The 21,391-nt window shown below is 41.2% G+C and overlaps 1 protein-coding gene across 1 annotated transcript in view; it reads left to right on the forward strand.

Moving 5' to 3' along the window:
• Window positions 1–778: 778 nt before the first annotated feature.
• pdlim2 (PDZ and LIM domain 2 (mystique)) overlaps window positions 779–21,391 on the forward strand; it is a 53,639-nt gene continuing 33,026 nt past the window's right edge. Inside the window, exons 1-3 of the mRNA XM_044027146.1 lie at window positions 779–1,086; window positions 14,206–14,332; window positions 18,284–18,435. Coding sequence (XP_043883081.1) covers window positions 14,240–14,332; window positions 18,284–18,435 — 245 coding nt within the window. The 5' untranslated portion in view covers window positions 779–1,086; window positions 14,206–14,239. The remainder of the gene's footprint in view (window positions 1,087–14,205; window positions 14,333–18,283; window positions 18,436–21,391) is intronic.

A 21,391-nucleotide genomic window follows, 5' to 3' on the forward strand; every position in this document is an offset into this window, starting at 1 on the left:
TAGTATTTAGTGCATGGTTGATTTTTCATTTCCATAGAATGACCACAGGTGGGCACTATAGAGCGAGACACAGAGACACTTTTACTATATCTGCGAAAAAAAGATGAAGAGTTATTGTTTTTAAATGTTATTAAGTTTTCCTCATCAAATATTGATAGATGTCTAATGAAGATTAATGTGTAAATGCATACAGTGAAGTCAGAAACTTATTTTGCACAAATTTGCTACGGTTTATGTTGTAAATTTATGGAAGGGGACAGGAAAAACATTTTTTTTAAAAAACAGCCTGGATTCTGAGATTAAAGTATACGGAACAAGATTAGGACCACATGTGAACACAAAATTAAAGATTAATCTCAGACTTTTTCCCTTTCCCCCAAAAAATAATAATGATAACAAGAATTAAACCTCAACATTTCTGAAACTATACTGACTATTCTGAGACTACAGATAAAAAAAGAAGAAGAAGAAAATAAAAAAGTTTTGATTAAATTTTATTTGTATAGCTCCAGATCACAACATACAATATCTCAATGCACATAATAGGGCAGAAACCTTTAGTTTAGAAACTCTTTAAAAACTGTTTTTTCAAATAAAAAGTTTGGTTTACACTGTAGTCGATGCCAACGTGGTGCTATACTCTACTCCGTCAGTAGGGGTCGCGCGTACACAAAAAAGCGACCACAGTCATTTCAGATTAATGTCTCAATTATCTCCTCTCCTCTCCTCCTGACCCCTCGGGTCAACACCCTTATTTTGGTAACAGCACATGGCAGCGCGAGCTCACTCACTCTCCAGTGATTTCTCCGCTGCGCGCGCAGCCACAGGTGGTGCTCTCTGTCGCGCGCGTGCCACCCTACAGCAGACGAGAGCCTGACACAGAAGGGATTAAGAGCCTCATCACAGCGTGTTCGTCGCTGCCGCTGCTCCCACACTTCCACGGAGGAAAGTGACTCTGTGTCTTGTTTTTGTTTGCCCTCGGCTGCGAGTCAGAGCAGCGCGTGGACCTGCTGCTGTCTCGAGGACAGAAGACTGCAGATTGGAGCAGGTGGAGAAGACACCTGAACTCTCGCTGCGCTCACCGTGGTAAGTGAACATGGCGTCTGTAAAGTCTGCTTTTAGTAAGTTACACAAGTCAAGTCCTAAGCCAAACTTCCTCAAAATTAAAATAGAGTATTTTAGTCCTTAATAGTGGCGCTGGAGCAACCGACCAATTCAGAGCGTCCTCAACTCCCCCCAAAAAGTTTGAAACTCTCAAACGGTTTAGCTAATTTTCCCGAGGCCCACATTCAAATTCGTACATAAACAAACATATAGCACACCGTTTAAGTTAGCGGATAACTGGTGTAGTTAATTGCTTAAAATAGTTAAGTTACTATGTTTTAATGTCGGTTGCAATACTAGTTAGGGCTGTAACAACAAGTTGATTAATCAGCTAATGATTAATCGGTTTGTGAGTGTTTTTTCAATAGTTTTGCACATTTTTAGCTTCTTAAATGTGAATATTTTCCGTTTTCTTTGCTTCATGTTATGAAGATATCATTAAAATGGAATAAATTTGACTTGTGGACAAAAGGAGACATTTGCAAACATCATAATTTCCATGTTTGGTTCACACATTTTGTGACATCAAATACTCGTTGTAGCCCTAACAACAATATCACAACTTTGTTCTGATGCCAGTATCATTCACAAAACCTTTAAGCAACTATGCGTTTAGTATGACATTTGTTTTGGTCAAATTAGCCATTTCGCAAACTCCAGTGGTTCTCAAAGGCTGGTTCGTGACCCACTGATGGGTCACAGGAGATTTCTTTTAGGTCCCCAACCAAATTTTCCAAAATCCCAACCATGTAGTTGAGATTTATGTTCAAGTATTTTAAATAAAATAAGGTTTTAATTAATTTACCATACAATCTCGTGGAGATTGTTTGTTTACCAATTCAAAATGATGTCAGGTGTTACAGGTATGGGTGGAAGTTAGTTATGCATACATTTGCTGTTGCCATGGTTAATATTGTAATTTGGGTCACAATACTTGGCCATCTTAAACAATGAATCGCTTGTGTAAACTTTCAAGTGTTCACATTTTTAATGACGAAGGTTATGTTTTCATAGGTGAAGGTTTAGCAACTTCCTGTCTACAGTTGTTGACGGATTAATCAGAATTTTTTTGTGATGGGTAGGTGATCAAGTATGCTCCCACGACATTTTGGTAAGAATCTACTCACTGACGACGTCACAAAAAATGATAAAATTCTCAAGAAATCCGCTTATATGCGGAGGATCAGACACTTGTTTCGTGAAATAAAATAAAATAAAAGTTTCCACAAGAACTGGTCCAGATTATGAATTTGGTGGCTATTTAAATGTAGCATGGTTCAGTCCCCGGCTACATGGTTGGTGTAGTGGTTAGCACTCTTGCCTTTGCAGTAAGAAGACCCAGCTTCAAGCCCCGGTTGGAACAAGGGTCTTTTCGCATGGAGTTTGCATGTTCTCCCCGTGTGTGTGTGGGTTTTCTCTGTGTTCACCAGCTTCCTCCCACAGTCCAAAAACATGCCATATGGGGATTAAGTATATTGGACTCTCTGAATTGACACACTGATTGTTTGAGTGTGAATGGTTGTTTGTCTCCATGTGTGACCCTGTGATGGACCGGCAAACTTTCCAGAGTGTACCAGTGGAATCAAAATGTTAACATTTCAGGTGCTGGTACGTATAACACAGGTGATAAAGAGTTGAAGCCTTGGCAGAGGTCTGTGCTCTCTGAGTGATCTTGTTGCTATTGTTGGCCTACCTAACTAATTGCCAATTAGTCGTTAACACTTGACCGGTAGCTCATCAGGATTGGGACTCAGTCAGAGGATGCGAGTTTCAACCTCAGGTGATGCATAAGGCTAACGTTTTGTTTGACATGCAGCACGCAATGGTGCGTGGGTCTGGTCGATGTTGCGTGCAGGTTGAATGTGTTTATGACGCAGTGTAATTTAGGCCTGTCATGTTGTCGTCATTCAACCAGAGAGAGACTATTATCTGCCGATGACAAGTGTGACAAGTATTCACTGCAGTGAAACTGTATAAAGCATCCACGTACAGTTTAAGCTGTCATGGCTAATGATGATAACTAGCAAACTTAAGCCCACACAGTGTGCAGGTTTTACTGCAGACCCTCCGCCCCGTTAATGCCTCTGTACTCAGAAGTGTGGTTTGTGGAGGGCCTGTCTGAACCAGGTGCAGCCTCAGCAAACTTATGTGCCATTAACCAACAGGGTGATGGTGCTATCTTTTCTCTCATCCTCTTAAAGTGGAGGGTGATGACTTTGAATTGGAAAGTCCACTTAAGTTCAAGTTAAAGCCAACTCCCCCAGCACCTTAATTATGTCTCTGTTTCCATTTATAGTGTCTAGACACTGCTGTGCCTCCAGTCCACTTAATCAGAATAAACCTGGTTTGTGAGCTCAGCAGGTGGGGAACTACTGGAGGTTTCTCCAATTTTTAATCCAGAACATGACCAATGTAGACCAGTTGTTTGCGGATCCCAGAACCCTGGATAGAGAAAGCTGGTGAACTTATGTTAGCAACGATTAGGGATGCATGAAATTGGAATTCTTGGGCCGATAACCGACAACTATATGTGCCCAACCGCAGAAGTTCTTTAGTCTCTTCTGTCGTAAAATGTACATTCATTGTGCAAAATAAATAAACAAACAAACAAACAAAAAATAGTACTGATAGTATTGCCTGAAAGAGCTTGTCAGAATAATAACATCAACAACTTTGATTGAGATTATTTTAAAACCTCAGGGTCCCTCAATGATTTGATAGATACAGGCTGTCCTTTTTGCCACTTTAAATAAATCACTCGGACTGTATGTTGGCGAGCGAGACAGCAGTTTTTACTCACTCACTTGAGAAAGAACAGAATAAAGCAACCAGGAACCAAAACAGACCGCTGTAATTTCAGACGGAGCAAACCAATGGCTCTCTGAGAAAATGTGGAAATGGTCTGCTTCATATCGTATCATTCAGAGAGAATGTTTTTCTAATTTGAACTGTGGTTCTATCTGAATAAAAACAAACGTAATAACTTTTAATCTTCTTTTATAGGTTTTGTTTAATCTTTGTTCAAACTGCGGCGCTCTGTTGTCCAGCTGGCGGCTTTTGCAGCGACGTACATGTGCCGCTTGACAGGAAGTCGTGAATATTTTTGATGAATTGTGATTTGTTTTCTTTTTTTTTTGTGTAACGGTGCAGAAGGCGGGGTGTTCCTTCTCACAGAAGTGTGGTTTTTCAGACTCAGCTGAGGCTTCTGACATCACATCAAAGCGTGTGAGACAGGATGTCTCCAACTTTACCAAAGGAAAAAAACCTTCTTCGCTGAGCATCGGGCACGATTCTGAATGACACGCAGCAGTTTTGTCTACAGAGCGAGCGGCTAATGAACAAAGTGGTGCTTGGTGTGTGAAGCACCTACTGGTGCGTGATGCACAGAGGATGTGGTTGACTGTCTTGATTGCTGGTTGAGTCTGTTCAGTGTGAGCAGCAGTAACTTGATCTGCAGATGCTGATGCAGGGGCAGATAAGTGGAGCTACTACTAGTGTCCTTGTCTTGTTTTTGACTCCCACAGTTCAGAGGACATGATCCAGTCCACTCTAATAAGAGCTGCAGCAAAGTGGTAAGGGACAATTTCTTGAAGAGACGATTGGTAATTATGAAACGCCTGTTGTTAAAGATTATTTCACGGCATGTTGTCGTAGGAGTTTGGCAGCAGGAGAGTTTCCATCAACCCATTTTTATGTGCAAATAAAAATTCCGCATGAGTAATCCTGATCAGATAATAGGGCTGAAAATTTTATAGTCCTTAAATCGAAAATTGCGGTTGGTGAAGTTGGAAAGGCTGCGGTCTAAGATATATGCATGCAGCACATTTGACACAATCTGTTTGTAGTCAACAAAAGATCATCGATATTCATCTTTCTCATTTTAGTTTTTTTTATGCTTGCGGTAATATCAACATTTTGGTGGTATCTCTGGTATGCCTTAATACCACTTTCAGTTGTGACACCTAGAGAGAATTTCTTTCTTCAAGTTTATTAAGGAAACTAAGGAAAGTTTATTAATGTGTAAAACTTTACCACTCCATTAAGAAAACATACACATAATACTCCAACAGTGTAAAGATATGTTGACATCCAGAGAGCCAGAGATTTTGACCAATAATGATACCCAGTATCGAATCGGCTCATCCCTAGGATCTTGTTTGATAATGCTACCTATCGATATCACATTTTAGATCTATCACATGGTGACTATTCAATGGAGCCTTGGCTTAAAAATGATAAGGCAAATGATTTGCATACACAAAATCTTGCAGAAAAATAGCAAAAAAGAAGGTATTTTCCCCAAAATAGTTCAGCCATAATGGAAACACAAAATACAATTGTGCTTGAGGGAGGGGGAGAAATCACATGACTAAACTGTCACTCCAGCTTCTGCATTTTACTGCCTAACTGGTGGTAGAAGAGGTTTGTTTGGTCTCCTGAGGAAACCACAACATTCCTCGAGTTGGTACAATATGTTGATATTATTACAACAACAGATGAGAAGAAAGCAATGGAACTTTGGTTTTTATTGTCCATTTGTTTTGATTTTGGATGCTATGTCGTCAAGTTGTGCCTTTTCCTGCTTCATCTGTGGTGACCCAGATTTAACGTGTTGCACCAACTACTGCTTATCTTGGTGAACTGCCAATATTGTTGATGGAAAACCCACATACATGTGCATTTTATTTCATTTGACCAATTTTATTCTTTGTGATTTTACGTGGATGGAGCATCTCTTAACGTAGCTTTCTCCGCCGTTATCCCGCTGTCAGTCGGGTAACTTCCAGCCAAGTTTCCCTTCATTTCATTTGAGCAGCGCCACCATGAGGAGACATGAAGTAGCGACACCCGGCGAGTGAAACCGGCAGGGACTGTGTACTTTAGCGTTTGCCCATTAAAGTCACCAATTCAATATTTGGACCCACTCCTACTTGCATACAGTATGCTGCAGTAATAAATATTGGAGCAGGTTTTTGTATCACGGTCGGAGCTTGTGGAAGTTTGTGGTGCAGTTTTGTTACTTTCTTGCGATAGAGGAGAGGAGAACACACCCTTGGGTTTTCTTTTATTGAAAAGGGAGTAACCCACCATGTGACAGGCGCAGAGTCTATGATTATATTAATGAGGCATGTGCTACTTGAGATCATAGACTACACACCTTTTGACATCAGTTCTTGTTGTTGATATTTTCACATCTCCCGAGTGACGGCAGCTACTACTGACCAGTTGGGTGTGCTTTATAGTGAGAATGCACAGAATGCTACTCCTCTCTACCCAGGTCTGGAGGAGCGGCTCATCACTGCATTCTTATTCCTCTTAATCAGAGGGTGTGTGTGAGTGTGTGTGTGTGTGTGTGTGTGTGTGTGTGTCCGGGTAGGTTGGGATCAGTCGCAGGGTAGCGTCAACAGCAGGGTGCATCACCACTGATGCTGGCTGTGGAAAGTTCAACACTGGCACATGGCCACCAGTGTTGAGCGTTTGACAAGTGTGATTCATGGCAGGAATATTCCCCTGCAGCCACAGTGGTGCATCGGAGTGTTTCAGAGCTCTCAGCTGAATGAGTTGTGTCTGCTATGTTCATCAGTCGCTTCCCTCGGTTTCAGCATGTCGGGAAAGCCAGAGCTTATTTGTTTTGATCCAGACGAGTTTGGCCCGAAGGTTGAGACGAAATAAAGCTGTCTCTGTGAAACACTGAGGAAAGGGGTGAACACTTATAGGTGGCCAGGTTTGGTTGCCAGATCCACTTTATTATACAAAGGAGGAAAACCACTGTCTACTGACTTGACCTAATGCTCTTCACCCGACATGTTTTCTACTGCAGTACATGTGGAACTGCAGTATGTCATTCCAGGGATGAAATGAGGCGTTCATTCCCCAGGATTAGCGTTGTCAGATGTAATGATAATAATAGTCATTTAACATGTGTTGCATTAAAAACATTTTGTTTAACTTTTCAGCATAAAACACTACCATAAATGTCAGCTTGTTGCCATCACTTTGTTGTGGTGACAGGCGGATCAAAGTAAATGAGTCATGTGTGTGTGTGTGGGTGACTCATCATCTCAGCTGCACTCCAGTAATTACACACAGTTTCAGACTTGTTAGCAGGTTCCCCTCCTTCTGCCAACATACCCATAACTGCACGTTACACTAAAACTGACGACTAAACTCACGTTGACGTCGGACTATAAAGACGCGCCGCTTTACTGCTCCTGACCACCAGGAGGTTCCACTGAAGCTTGTCGTGTAAGTACGAGTGACACTGTCGATTGATTTAATTTGCAGTATTTCAAAATTAGTTTTTTGGCTAATATATTTTTTGATTTTTTTTTTTTAAAAGAACTTTTGTAAATTAAAACCCTTGCGGGTGTCTGCGTGTTGGAGCAGTGTGTCCCTAATTCAACCTCATGAGAGACCCGTTCCTCCATACCTCCATTATCTCGTTTTTGCCTATAGGGCCAATCTCTCATTGATTTGACAGGTGCCAAAGGCCTTTAACATAAGAGAGCTTATACACACACACACACACACACAGCAGGCTTGAACTTCCCCAGAGAGGGAGAATGTCCCATTGGAAACTTAAATGGAGTCTGAGCCAAGTGCTCATTATTATTGTTGTTTGTGGTTTGTTTTTTTTCTTCCCCCTTTATGAATCCTGCCGCTCTCGCTGTGATTTATGTACACACACAACGTGAGTAGCGCAAATATTCGGGTCTTTTTAAACCATGTGAATCCAAATAATTTTGTCTGTCTGAAGCTGCTGTGAAAAAAAGATAATAATTTCTGCCAGCACATTCCATTATGTTTTTGATCCTCGGTTTAACCATGTATGTGCCAGTAAAGCTCATGTTTATGACATTTTTCAGCGTTTCCCACTGAATTGATTCAAATCTGTGATGGTCATGTGGATACACACATGTCCAACTACTAAGAGACTAACTGTTTTTATAATTGATTAATTGGTTTTACTGTATTTTTACACATTCTCTGATTTTTTTCAATCACAGTGTTCCCATGGGTCCTTGAAATCCTTGACAGGTTGAATTTGAAAAAAACAAGTCAAGGCCCTTGTATGTTTTTGCAAATCTCTCCGAATAGACATTGGTTATTGAAAGTGCTTGAATCTTGTGCAAGAAAGAAGTGAAGTTGTTATTTAGGTAAATGTCTTTAGCCTACGATGTGTCCTTGTTTGTTACGAGACTAGGCCTACGCAGGACAAACGCGGAGTCATCATTACTAGCAGTGTAGTGGAAACTTTTTACGGTCTCTCCGTTGATGTGAGATTCTGTGTAGAACAAGGAGCGAGTAAAGTTGAGCAAGAGAGATCAAATAACGATGCCTGGGGAATGAGAATTCCAAGAGTCCAATTCCAATTATTTGGCACAATAAAATTACATTGGAAATGCTCATTATTAATTCAGAATACATGGCAGACAATGGAAATTGAAGTAAGTTGAAGACTTGGATGAACATATGTCAACTTGTTGAGTCTTTATTGTGGCAGGACAGACCATTAACAGGTACCAAACCTGGCATCAACATATAAGACAATACAGATATTTACATCTTGGTTCAGTATATCAGATTATTTCAGACTGGATTTTGGGCTGCATTTAATTAATATTTTCAATTTTTTCAATTTTCAAATTGAATGTCATAAATGGGTCCTTCATTGCTTCTGATTTCCCAAAGGTCCCGATTCTATTCAGTGTTTGATTCAATATCATTTCATTCAAAGACATTTCAGTGTCCGTACCAAATCTGCTTGCTTATTGAAGAAATCTTCCCCGAACTATTGTTAGAAGTTGTAGTGAATCACACCAACATGCGTGCTAGTGGCGGAAATTCAGTTTCTGTAGGTGAGTCACGTTAGTGAGAAGCCGACTTGAAGAATTCCCAGTGAAGTCAGATGGGCACAACCCTGTGGTAAACCTGTCAAGGAAATTTGTATGCCGTCTGGTTCTCTTTGTTTGGCAGTGTGTAGGTATGCAGGTATGTCTGTGGTACAGTTACAGTGCCAGTTCCTGGTAGAATTCTTCTCATTGTGTCGTGTGTGTAGGTATTGTCCTGCCAAATTGGCATGCGCTGTAAAAAACGCCGAGATGTCACCAGAGCAGAATTCACCTTTTATGTAAATTGGCAGCTGCCCAGCGCTACCTTTGTGTAATGGAGGGCTTTCATCCAACTGCGTTCAGCACTTTGTTCCTAAAACCCCCATCAGCAGCCAATTAAGCACAACCTGAGTTTACCCAATCATCATTGCCACCACTGTATTGTTTTCTCTCTCGCTGTTTGGTCGTTATCGCTCATGTTTATAGGGTCCTTTCACTTTGACATCGTCTGCCTTTAGGGTCTCTAACGATGCGAACAGTGGATATTTACACAGAGAATTAGCAGGGTGCTTGGTTGATAATGGTGCTCTGCATGGGATGCTGCTGAGGCCCACAGAACTAATTGACACCCCCAGAGGCTGGGAAACGTTGGGGTGGCTGCTCCCTGTCATTATCACAACTGCACTCGATTCTCGAAGCCGCAGCAATTAAGAAACCTTAATGACGGTGAGCCCTGTAACCGTGCTAATTGTGGCCCAGACTGTTAATGAGTAACTGGGTCTGCACGACTTGTCCCAAACACTTGTGGAATGTGCACATCATGTAATGGGCCAGTGTTTGGAGGGATTTATGGGAACAGCATGGCAGATGTACTTCCCCCTTGGCCTTTGATTTAGATTTTTTTTTTTCCCCTCCATTTTTATTGTTCCCAGTTGTCAATATCTTTGATGACCCAGTTGGTAATAAGTGTAATCTTTGACAGGCTTTTATTACTCTACTTTTAGAAGAGTAAGGGAGTAAGTCCGTAATATACTGTATATGTCAGCGCTTGTGCTGCGATCTTTAGAAGTTAACCCATGATTTACTGATGAGGTCCCATATACAGAACTGTTCAACTTCTTTTTCCTTCTTTAATTGTGCTTTTCTCTGAAATAAAGTATGTAGAGTTGCATGTTTGTTGCCAGTCACCCAGTTTTATAGTGTCTTCAGTAGTTAAAGATATGTTGGGTTGCTGTGGTAATAAGAGTAGTAAGGTCTGAGTAGGAAATAGTCATTGTTTAATATAACTGTGTACCACATCTGTATTGTATCATGAGTTTGTAGGAAATATTCAGTTCACTATGACACACCCCCTTTTCAGAGAGAGAGTTTCAGTTGACGCCTCTACTGTGTAACTGTGAGTCAGCCTTTTCTATTACAGATTGCATAATTTGCCCACTGGCTTCACTTTACATTACCTTTACTCACATGAAAGCCATGTGGTTCGTTTGGTTGTGTCCACGTTTACTAGATAAAACTCTATTTTGGAAGTTATTAATCATCATTACTAGGGGTGGGAATCACATGGTACCTCACGATACGATGGTCCACGATACCAATAATATCACGATACGGCGATTCTGTGATAATGAATATATTGCAAGGCTTTCTGTTTAACTGAAGAAAACAAAACGGCAGTTGAAAGTGCAGGATTTTCCTATGTATTCACAACATGGAGAACAAAGTGCATAAAGTCTATGTATTGAACTTGGATGGGGCTTTGCCTGCCTTTATCCTACTGCAAACTTGTTTACTTTAGAGCGGCTTCCTTTGTTAACTAAAATATTGATATCTGCCCTGGAATTTCGATTATCTTATTCGACAAGGAAGGATGGCGATATATCACCAAATCAATATTTGTATTTAAGATTGGACCTGAAAGCCAAGAGAGAACCTAATAACATTAATAATGAGGAAATCTGCAGATTCTGTCTGAAGGAGCAGCATCTGGAGATCATGCTTCTCACCAACACACACACTTTCATGCGTGACTGAGTCAGTGAAAACATCATTGTGGGAGACCTGAAGTGCAAGTGTCTTGTGTTTATACTAACCTGTAAATCCAATCATCACAGCAACCACGGAGCTGTCTCCACATGTACAACTATCTGTGTCGCAAGGTTTTACGCAAGTTCTACATACTCTGTAACAGAAGTGAGTGTCACTGTTAATTATATACAATAATATCTGAAAGTGGTCGTTTTTGTGGGGGTTTTCTGTGACCCTGGTGGAAAATATGTCTTTCGTCACTGGCGTTCACTGTATCTTTGTAGTTGTCATCATACTCAATGAAAAGTGACTTAAGGAAGACTGACACGATGCTAAATATCACTGTAATGTGTCCGACTTCAGACGTGGGAGTGAAGAAAACAAATAAGTGTTGAAGATTAACAGTGAAACTGAATCGTAAAACGAGGGGAGGAGGAAACGAAACCTATTTTCACACACTATTTTTACTTGAATGAACAATACAGATGAGTGATTGTGCCCCACACACACGGGCAGCTGCACTGCACATCCACAGCTGTGTTGTGTCTGTGTGGTCACAGTGTCTGCAGTCAGACCTTCTCTCCACCCGCAGTAAATGCAGCGAGAGCTGGACATTTACTTCTTGGAAAGGTGTTGGGGTTATGACAGAAAGTTGCTAGATTTGTCACTTTTGACAAAGGTTGCCAGGGTTCTGTAAAGTCAGCACGTTGTCGAATCATTTGTGTAGACAGCATTGTCTTGTATCACATCACAAGTCCACGATAATCGTCACTGACTTTAAACCCAGAGCTCAGTCTGAACAAGGACTGGCACGTGGACTCGTGCTCCTGAAACTTCGTTCTGCAAGAGAACCGGAGCGATCGCACATGGTTTCAGTTTGCGATGACATCACCAGAAACGATTTTATTTATAGTTTCACGTTTAGAAATTCACAACAGATTTTTGATGGAGGCAGAATTATGCAAAAAAAACGTCTCCTGATTCTGATGCAGAACATCCATCGAGGAGCTGCGTATTTACAGAACATTTCAGCGGGTTTATTTACACAGCCCATTCTCACAGGCTGGGATTAAAGAGCTACCATTCTACATGCCTATAAATCATCACTGTTTGCTGTATACATTGTATTCAGTGATTGCAGTTGGACACATGTTTTTGTTTGCATTTGCCTGTGTTTGTCTTGAAAAGGATTCATTTGGATTTAATGAAAATCTCCCTGGCTTCGCAGGCACTTAAGCAATGTTAATCATGTGTCTTTGGTTTCAGATTCTTCCCATTCCTCTTTGATGTGGTTACATAATCCATGTCAGAGAGACTTAGGTCCGCTGAAGTGAAGTGTTGCTGGAGATGAAAGACGACTTAGGCAAATGTTTGCCGTCTTCACTTGTGGCTCTAATATTAATAAGCTTGACCGACGAGTACCTTATGAAGGAATCACTCAGCCGTACACGTGTGATTCCCACATATTACTGACATTCACATGGAAAGAGAGACTTTCCCTTTCCCTTTTAGGATCCTTTTTTTTCTTCTCAATAAAACAGGGTTCCCACGGGTCTTTTGAAATCCTTGAAAGTGTGTGAAAATCACCTGAAATAGACATGGGTCATTGAAAGTGCTTGAATTTTGTGCAAGAAATAAGTGACGTTGATATTTATGGAAGCGTCTCTTGGTGTACGTGGAAATGTCGAGTCATGATCACTAGCAGCCGTTGCCGTGTCCTCAATCATTTTGTTCTGCTTGTTTGCACTGTTAAAACGTTTCTGCATCAGCTACTTAAAAGTTTAACCAATTTAGTTTTATGTTATTTCATGATTTACTTTTCCCCATGTTTATACTTACAAACGAACAAATTCAAGGCCCTTGGAAGTTTTTGACAATTGCCCTAATTGGACATGGGTCATTGAAAGTGCTTGAATTTTGTGCATGAAAGACGTGAAGTTGATAATTAGGTAAATGTCTCCCTTGTTTGTTACCATGCCACCTGCTGTTTCATGCCCTGAATTGCTTGATGTAGGCCTACGCAGAACAAACGAGTCGATTCATAATCACTAGATTATTGATCATTGAATCATTGAATATGTTCTTCCTTTCTTTGCTTCGTATAACAAAGAAATCATTAAAAGCTGAATCACTTTGCTTTGTGGACATTTGAGAAGAACGTCGTCAGGTTTGTCATTTTGTAATGTTTTCTGACATTTTATGGACCAAACGATAATCGAATTCACCATAATCGTGAAAATAATCCCTTGTGAAATTAATCGTTAGTTGCAGCTCTAACTCAACTAAGTCTTTGAACTATTTAAAGGCCACATAGACCGGAATCTCCAATTAACGCTGCGTTTGTGTGTGTATCTGCGTCATTACCTTGTTTATGAAATCCTAAAGTTTCAGAACAAACAGTTCAGCCACTGCTGAGAAAATAGGGTTGTATTGTTTTCCTGGGCTCTGCGAAGCGGATCGGCACTTCCGTAATTTGGTGCCGTCATCAGAAATCCTCAACACTCCTCTCACCACCGTAGCGCCTCCTGGTGCGGGCACTAGTCCGGGCACATCCGGTTGCGTACTTTCAACCGCAGAAGAAGAAGAACTACTCTCGTTGTAGCTGCTGAGATGCAGAGCATCCACCGTGCCAGAGGGGGAGCTGTGTATCTGAGAGCTGGCCTATCTATTACGTCACTTCCAGGTACCTGGCCAATCACAGGACAGTGGGAAAGCTCTCGTTGGCTGGCCAATCACAACACAGTCCACATTCTGGGGGTGTGGTTTTGGTCTGAAACAGCGCGGCTGACGAGAGCGTCAGTGAGGAGATATTTTGATCGGCTCGTTTGCAGCGATTAGGAGGTTTTTAACCATGAAAACAAGTTAATATATGTAAGTAGACCTCCATAACTAACATCATCACAGCATCGGTTCAATGTTTCTGAAAGAAGATACGGGTTGTTTTTCTTGAACATTGTGTCCATTGATATGATCTGTAAGCAACAGTTATTGACTAATTTTCATCAATTTCCTACAAAAATTCACCAAAAACAGGAAAACAAAACAAAATTGGAGAAGACGACATAGAAAGGAGGGGCTATGATATAATTTTCCCCAAGTGTTGGTTGTCCACAAGATTTCTCTATTCTGCAACCTGTTTTCCAAAAAAATGCCAGTTGCCTGTGGATTAAAAACTGTGTTCATGGGCCTTAATCTCATTTTCACTCCCGGCCTTTTTTTTTGTTTTGTTTTTTTTCCCCAGGGCTTGGACAAGTGACTGCTGACCCGATCACTCGATGGCGCTGACGGTGAACCTGATCGGTCCTTCACCATGGGGCTTCAGAATATTTGGTGGAAGGGACTTTAAAAAGGCCATCACTGTATCAAAGGTACTCGCCAGCAGCTGCTGAACCCTCTCACACCTTATCAAGCCATATCCTCCTGTTTTTGTCGGAGCAGTCTGAAATGGCATGTCATGCAAAGTCGACTTCCTCCTCGCCGCCGCCTCCTTTTCTTGTCTTTGTTTTTGTCTGTTTCACACCTATTTCCTTGACTACCAAACCTGTTGGAATAGAATGGAAGTGGATTACATTAGTAGGAAACCACTGATTACAGTTGCAGTGGACGCTGTGGTGGGAGGTGAGGGGTTTCCCTGTTCCTCAAGTGTGCACATGTGACTGTGCACACTTAGCTTTTTGCACAATGTGCATCAGTAAATTTGTACTTTCACGTTGGTTTTTTGCTCCATATTTTCTTAGCGACTGATAAAAAAAAAAACCCACAAAGATATTCAAACAAACGGAAACATTTGCGCTGTAGGCAGACAGCACACAGTAAACACTACCAGGAAATGTTATTTAGACTAACGTGTGCATGCCAGAGACACAGCTCTGCAGCCCACTGCACATCCTGGTCCTATATCATCACCTCAGTCTGGATTTTTCCAGAGAGTCCTTCCCCACCAGCTCCTCTGACCATAAAGGACAAATTAGGGCAAAACCGTGGCAGGGCACCAGAACTTCAAACGCAGCGCTTTTTAAAAAGCGTTTTATTATTTGCCTCCTCCTGACAACTTCTGCTAGAAAAAACATGTCTTCTCATGAATGATGGGCTTTTACGGCAGATTTAGTTACTGCAGTCTGGTAAACAACACCAGCGTGTTTTGCTTGTCTCAAATATCAGACAGATATGTGAGGTAACACCAGGCTCCTGCAGAGAGGCGAGAACTTCATCAATGAAATTGGTCTCTGTAGCCAAGTTTGAGAAATGGCCTGTCTCATCCTGCTGCTAACACACACACACACACATAGTTGAACAGTTCTAGGGTTGGACCATCTGAAGTAGTTAGTCCCTTGGCACGGAGACGACATGGATGCCCTCTTTTATTCCTGTCGGCCTGAAAGATAGCTTGCCCTCGCTTGTCTCGGGATACAGACCCTGTGGAAGAAAGAGCCCCACGCCCGCCCATAGTTTGTGTGAAACCAGGCATGTTATGATCAGAAAAAGCACACAGTATTGTGGGTCGCCACAGCAACGCCTTAATTGCCTCTCGAGGAGTCTGCCCACAAACACGGTTACCTCTGCTGGTCCTGCTCGGCTAAACTTACAAATAGCCAGTTTATTAGCATTCTCTGTGCATCGGTTCACACTCCAGTGATGCAGAGAAAATACTTTGTCCTCACTGTCTGACTCTATTTGTTGATGTTGTATTGTCTGTATTTATCTAGTAGATAGATTATATAGATACGTAGGAAATTCAAGCGTCTAGTAAAGCTCAAGCATGCTAGGAATGCGTGATATTGCCGATATCTGACATGTTGCTATATCGTAGTCTTTATAGCCGATACCGATTATATGTACGTTTTTCTTTGTGCCCATCTGCAGAAGTTTTCTAAAAAAAAAAAGTCGATCTTAATCGACTTTTTATACTGGTATTGTCCGATTTCAGTATCGCGTCGATAATATCGTGCATCCCTACAGTTTACATCGACGTTAGACGAGTAGGGAGCGAAATAAAGTAAAAGTAAAGTTATATATATCTCCTCTTGAGATGTATATCATCTGATTTTCGAGGGGGTCCCAACAAATAATAACAAACATCGCACAACAACACAGTGAATTCCCAAAAAAGCTAAAACACAAATAAGTGCCAAAATAATACATATTTAAACTATGAGAATGACAACGGGGGTAACCTGCTCTGGCGAGAACACTCACTGTCTCAAGGAAAGGTGACATGATCATGAACAAAAGGATGAGACAGTATTTGTATTTGTATTTGTATTTATTTATTTGCACCATTAAAAAAAACGACAATACAAAAAACAGAAATTAAAGAAGAATAGTAAGTGCAGGAGAGGTTAAAAAACCCTACATGGGCTTATAAGAAGCACCTCCCCAAGAAATATACACATTCAAAGGATAAATCAACAACAACAACAATAGGAGAAAGCAACAACAAATAACAACAAAAAAGGAAGCAATAAAAGTGCCATTTTATAGCAGACACTCAAAGAAGTCAGAAATAAAAACATGGGTATGTATAAATATAAAATGATTGTATTTAACTGAGTGTATAAGCATGTAAAGAGATAATGATCCAATGACAAATATACTGGAAATATACTGGAAAAAAAAATAAAAAACTATTAGGAACTTTGATTTAACAGGTAAGCTTTCAGTCTTAACTTAAAAGTATTGAGGGATGAAGATAATTTAACAACATGAAGATGGGAATTCCAAAGTATGGAGCCTCTGTGAGCAAAAGAAAACTGAGTATGAGTAGTGCGGCAAAAAGTACAGTACTCGGTGTTGGTCTTGGTCCAATTAGAAGATCTAATATTGGACAAAGACAAAAGTTGCATCCAACACCAACTGTTAATCCTTATTTATATATCTGCAAATTTGATGCACTGTACCTTTTAAGTTGCACAGAGCGTTAAACAAACAGACTTTGATCCTCTCTAAACTTTTATCACTGTCACAACATTGCCATAAATGTGATGACGTGTACGCGGTCACAATAACGGACTTGTTACCATAGTTTCTATCACATGGTGAGATGTGGATACTCGTTCCATGGCTTTGTTTTAAATTGGAGAGGAGTGACATTTGCCACCGCAGGCCGCGCTCGCCCCACCAGAGTCGCGGCCGCCGCAGCCTCGCCCTCTCATTTATGCTCCTTTTGTTTTAGTGGGCCAGTTCAGTGTGCGTTTGGGGAGGCTGAGCCCGAGGCTGGGACTGAGACCGCTGGCTTGGACGCGGCGTTGTCGGCCCATTAGTGTGGAATTCACTGTGATGTGGTGCCATAGCATTGGCTTTGACATGCGGTGAGGGCCGGGTGTCAAAGGTCAAGCTCAGTCAAACCATCGAGGAGCGTCACACTAATGACTCCCCCCCCCCGAGGGTGTCGTGAATCTGTCCACTGTTGACCGGCACTGCCGTACTCTGTGTGTGTGTGTGTGTGAAATGCTGTGGCGTCTGCTGGTATTTACTGTGTTATGTAACTGCTGCTGTGAGTGGCAGAGAGAGAGAGAGAGAGGGAGGGAGGGAGGGAGGGAGGGAGAGACAATACATTACAGATGTGAAGGCGCTCTTCAACACCTTGTCTCGACTGTTACCCAGTGATTTTAAAAGGCATTGATCATTGGCATCTACTGAAGTGCAAGATCCAAAATTAAAGATGCAGTAATTATGTGATTGAGATCAATTTTGTGACCAAATGGCATTAGGTTGAAATTTTGCATTCCCATGTAGGAACTTACTTTTCAGATGAAAAATGAGGTTTTGTTAACAAAAATGTCAAATCCTCATGATTTGGATATTTCTTCTTTGTGAAAATGAAAGTGAAGATGCTAAAACTGTCTGTTGCACCCGTTTTCATCACACTACAGTTGCAATAAGAGCTGGGTTGTCGCGATAAAGTTTCATATCCGTCAGTACTGAGAATTATTGCGATAAAATGTCAAATCATCATGATTTAGATATTTATTTTTTTGTGAAAATGAAAGTTAAGAGGCTAAAACTGCAACATGCACTCATTTTGACATTGACATTGGAGCAGGGTTGTCACAATAAAGTTTCAGCTCTGTCAAATAAGGTGAAACCAGTTAATTGTGGTTTTAAACAGCAATTTTGGGTGTTTTTAAATGTGCTATAGAAAACAACAAATACTTTTAATCACAATTATGTACAGTATTAAACTGTATTTGCACAACGTTATTTGTGATGTATACTGTTTGTGCTCAGCTCTAATCCCAATATCTGTATCAAAAACAATGGTAATATGATTATATTTTCTTTTATATAGTGTTTTCTTTCTTTCTTTTTTGTCCCAACAGGTCAACGGGGGCAGCAAGGCGGCACAGGCCGACCTGCAGCCCGGTGACATCATCCTGCAGATCAACGGGGAAAACACGACGGACATGCTGAACGCCGAGGCGCAACACAAGATCAAGAACTCCAAGACCCAGCTGCAGCTGATGGTGGACAGGTAAGAATAAAAAAGAAAGAAAGAAAGAAAGAAGATGATGCAGGTTCATGCTGTGGAGGCAGAAGACGGTGTTTCCAGCGTTAGATAATCAAACACAGAGAGGGAGGTCATGTTATTACTGTGCCGTGCCTGCGTTTACAAATGGAAATGTCGGGTGGTTCTCCCGCTTCTCAACATTATCGTTTGATAAAAAGTCTGAAGAGAAACAAACAAATCGTGTGTGTGTGTGTGTGTGTGTGTGTGTGTGTGTGTGTGTGTGTGTGTGTGTGTGTGTGTGTGTGTGTGTGTGTGTGTGTGTGTGTGTGTGTGTGTGTGTGTGTGTGTGTGTGTACGTGTACGCCTGCTGCAATTGTCAAATCACAGAAGGCAAATGCTTCTTAAATCCAAAACCTGCAGAAAAATGACTGTTTTAGATTTAATATGGTCCTGACCTACACACACATCATTCTACAGACTAAAGAAAACATCTTTGTTTCTCACAGATCTGCACAAATATCACACAGTCATCATTTTTGAATGAGAATAATTATCTAAGTAAATAGAGAAGCATGTTTAATGATGTGTCTAATCAAGCTGCTCCATTGTTTTAGTTTTTCCATGATGACGGAATAATCTGATTAGAGCTGAAACAATTAATCAACTATAATCGATTCCTCGGTCTGAAGCTTTTTTTTCATGATTAAAACAAGATTTCCGATCTTTTAAGCTTCTTAAATGTGAATATTTTCTTAATTTCTTTGCTCTGGATAACAAAGAAATCATTAAAAGTGAATCATTTTGGTTTGAGAACGTCGTCATTTTTCCAGGTTTGACAAACACAATAAAATAATCGACAGATTGATTAAAAAAAAGTCTGTAAACGGTGGATTATTAAGCCCGTAGATCTGATGCTGATGTAAAAACACATGTACACCGCGTGAACTGACCCCAGCTCAGCGTGCATTCATAGAGTTTGCACTTCATTCATAAACAGAGTTTGACACAATGCCACGCAGCCATCTGCAAAATAGCTTCACATATGAATGTCTTTTAATGACTTTAATGTTCTCTGTGTGTGTGTGTGTGTGTGAGTGCAGTTTTCCCAGCCTCTATCTTTAAACACTTTATCGTTCGACCACAGCATAAACAAAACAAGTGATTGTAATCAGGGGAAATGCCAGGGTCTATCAGAGCCACACTGTCCCTCTTCCCCGGGCTTTCGTATTAAACCCTCTTTTGAGATTTGCCAAGACCTTGTTTGGATGACAGAGAGTTGGCTCCTGGAAAAGCCTTTTCCCTTTTCTCGGCTGACATTTTGATTAAAGGTTCTTTGCTAAGTTGTCGTTTCTCGTCGCTGTCGTCCCCTGTCGCTCTCTTTCTTCAGTCTTAATGCACACAGACGTGCACACCCCCTTCCTCCTCCTCCCTCTCTCACACACACATGCTTCCTCCCTGAACGTCCTACGTACATGTGAGTGAATTTTTGCCGACTGACCTCATGTCTCCCATCGAGCCAGAAACAACACCATTACTCCTCGCCTCGCCCTGGACAATGCCACTGTGTATCTACCGCGTCTTTAATCCCACTGTTAGCTGTCGGTGCTTTTTAGCCCGAGGGCTGTTGCTGCATGTGCTGCTGCAGTGTGTTTCCCCACAGGCTCCTGTTTGAATTACGCTCAGTGGAACCCCTCCCAGGGGAGCTGTAATCAAGTAGCACAATCTGTAATGTTAAATTTGCTTGCTCGTTTCTGCACAGCTCCACATCTGCTTCAGCGCAGCGGCGGCGATGTGGGCAAACGACGGTGGCTACAGAAATAGCGTCGTTGGCCTTCAGCCCACGGGCAGAACAGAAACATGCTGTTTCAGACATGTTTGCGGCTTTGAACGGAGACACGGGTTTGTGTTGCTGGTGCGTCGTGTAACATGTTCTGTTGTAAAGCACTTTTAAAAACAACCACGGTGAACCCAAGTGCCGTACAGAAGAATACGTAACATGCACAATAAATAAAGGGCATAATGGCGAGAAGAAGAGGCGATAAGATGCATCTAAAATAACTAAAATAACAACTAATGATATACGTGCATTAGGTTTTAGTTGTGCTTTTCCTGCAGCTTCTTTTTTGGCTAAGTTTTGGAAAGTTCCGCTTTAAACAAATGCAAAAAAAGCACCAGAAATGACTGAAAGTTGGAGTACCAATTTTGACGAAACCACGGTAAACATCCATCCATTATCTACTGCTTTATCTTTACTGTTGTAAAAACATAACGGGAATTTAGGGCTGCAACGATTAGTTGATTAATCCATTTCTAATTGGTTACTAAATAAATCGTCAGTGTTAATTAAAGCCAGTTTTCTGATTTTTCAGCTCCCTAAATGTGGATATTTTCTGGTTTCTTTGCTCCATACAGTTATTTTGGCTTGTGCATAAAACAAGAACGGCATCATTTATAAGTGTGACAAACACTGGTCTACATTTTATCGACCAAACAAGTACTCGATTAATCGATTATGAAAATAATCTTCGGTTGCAGCTCTACTTCTGTGTTTTACTCGTGTTTTACAACGGTTTTCTCTGCTTCTTTTTCGCCGGCTCTGCCACAATGAACGTCTAAAATAACTTACGCTGCCTTGATCTTATAGCCGGTATCTGGTGTGTGTGTGTGTGTGTGTGTGTGTGTGTGTGTGTGTGTGTGTCTAGTTGTGTTAATTGCGAGACCTGAGACTTCACAAGACCTGATTCTTAAGACTCCTGATCTTGCAGGGCTGGTGTTCCTCTAACAGACACTTAACCATCACAGTGACTCCAAAGCTGTTAAATCAGGGTAAAAATCCTGTAAATTTCGGCTTCAAATGTCTGTTTATTTTAGGATTTTCAGTTCAAAAAAATTGAGCCGCAGAAAGACATGAAGAGAAAAGAGCAACGGCGACTGAAGGACAAGGAACTTCACGTCTGCAGCGACAGTTGAACAGGGACGT

This window comes from Solea senegalensis, linkage group LG5 (genome assembly GCF_019176455.1).
Source record: "Solea senegalensis isolate Sse05_10M linkage group LG5, IFAPA_SoseM_1, whole genome shotgun sequence".
In the NCBI taxonomy this organism is placed as follows: Eukaryota; Metazoa; Chordata; class Actinopteri; order Pleuronectiformes; family Soleidae; genus Solea; species Solea senegalensis.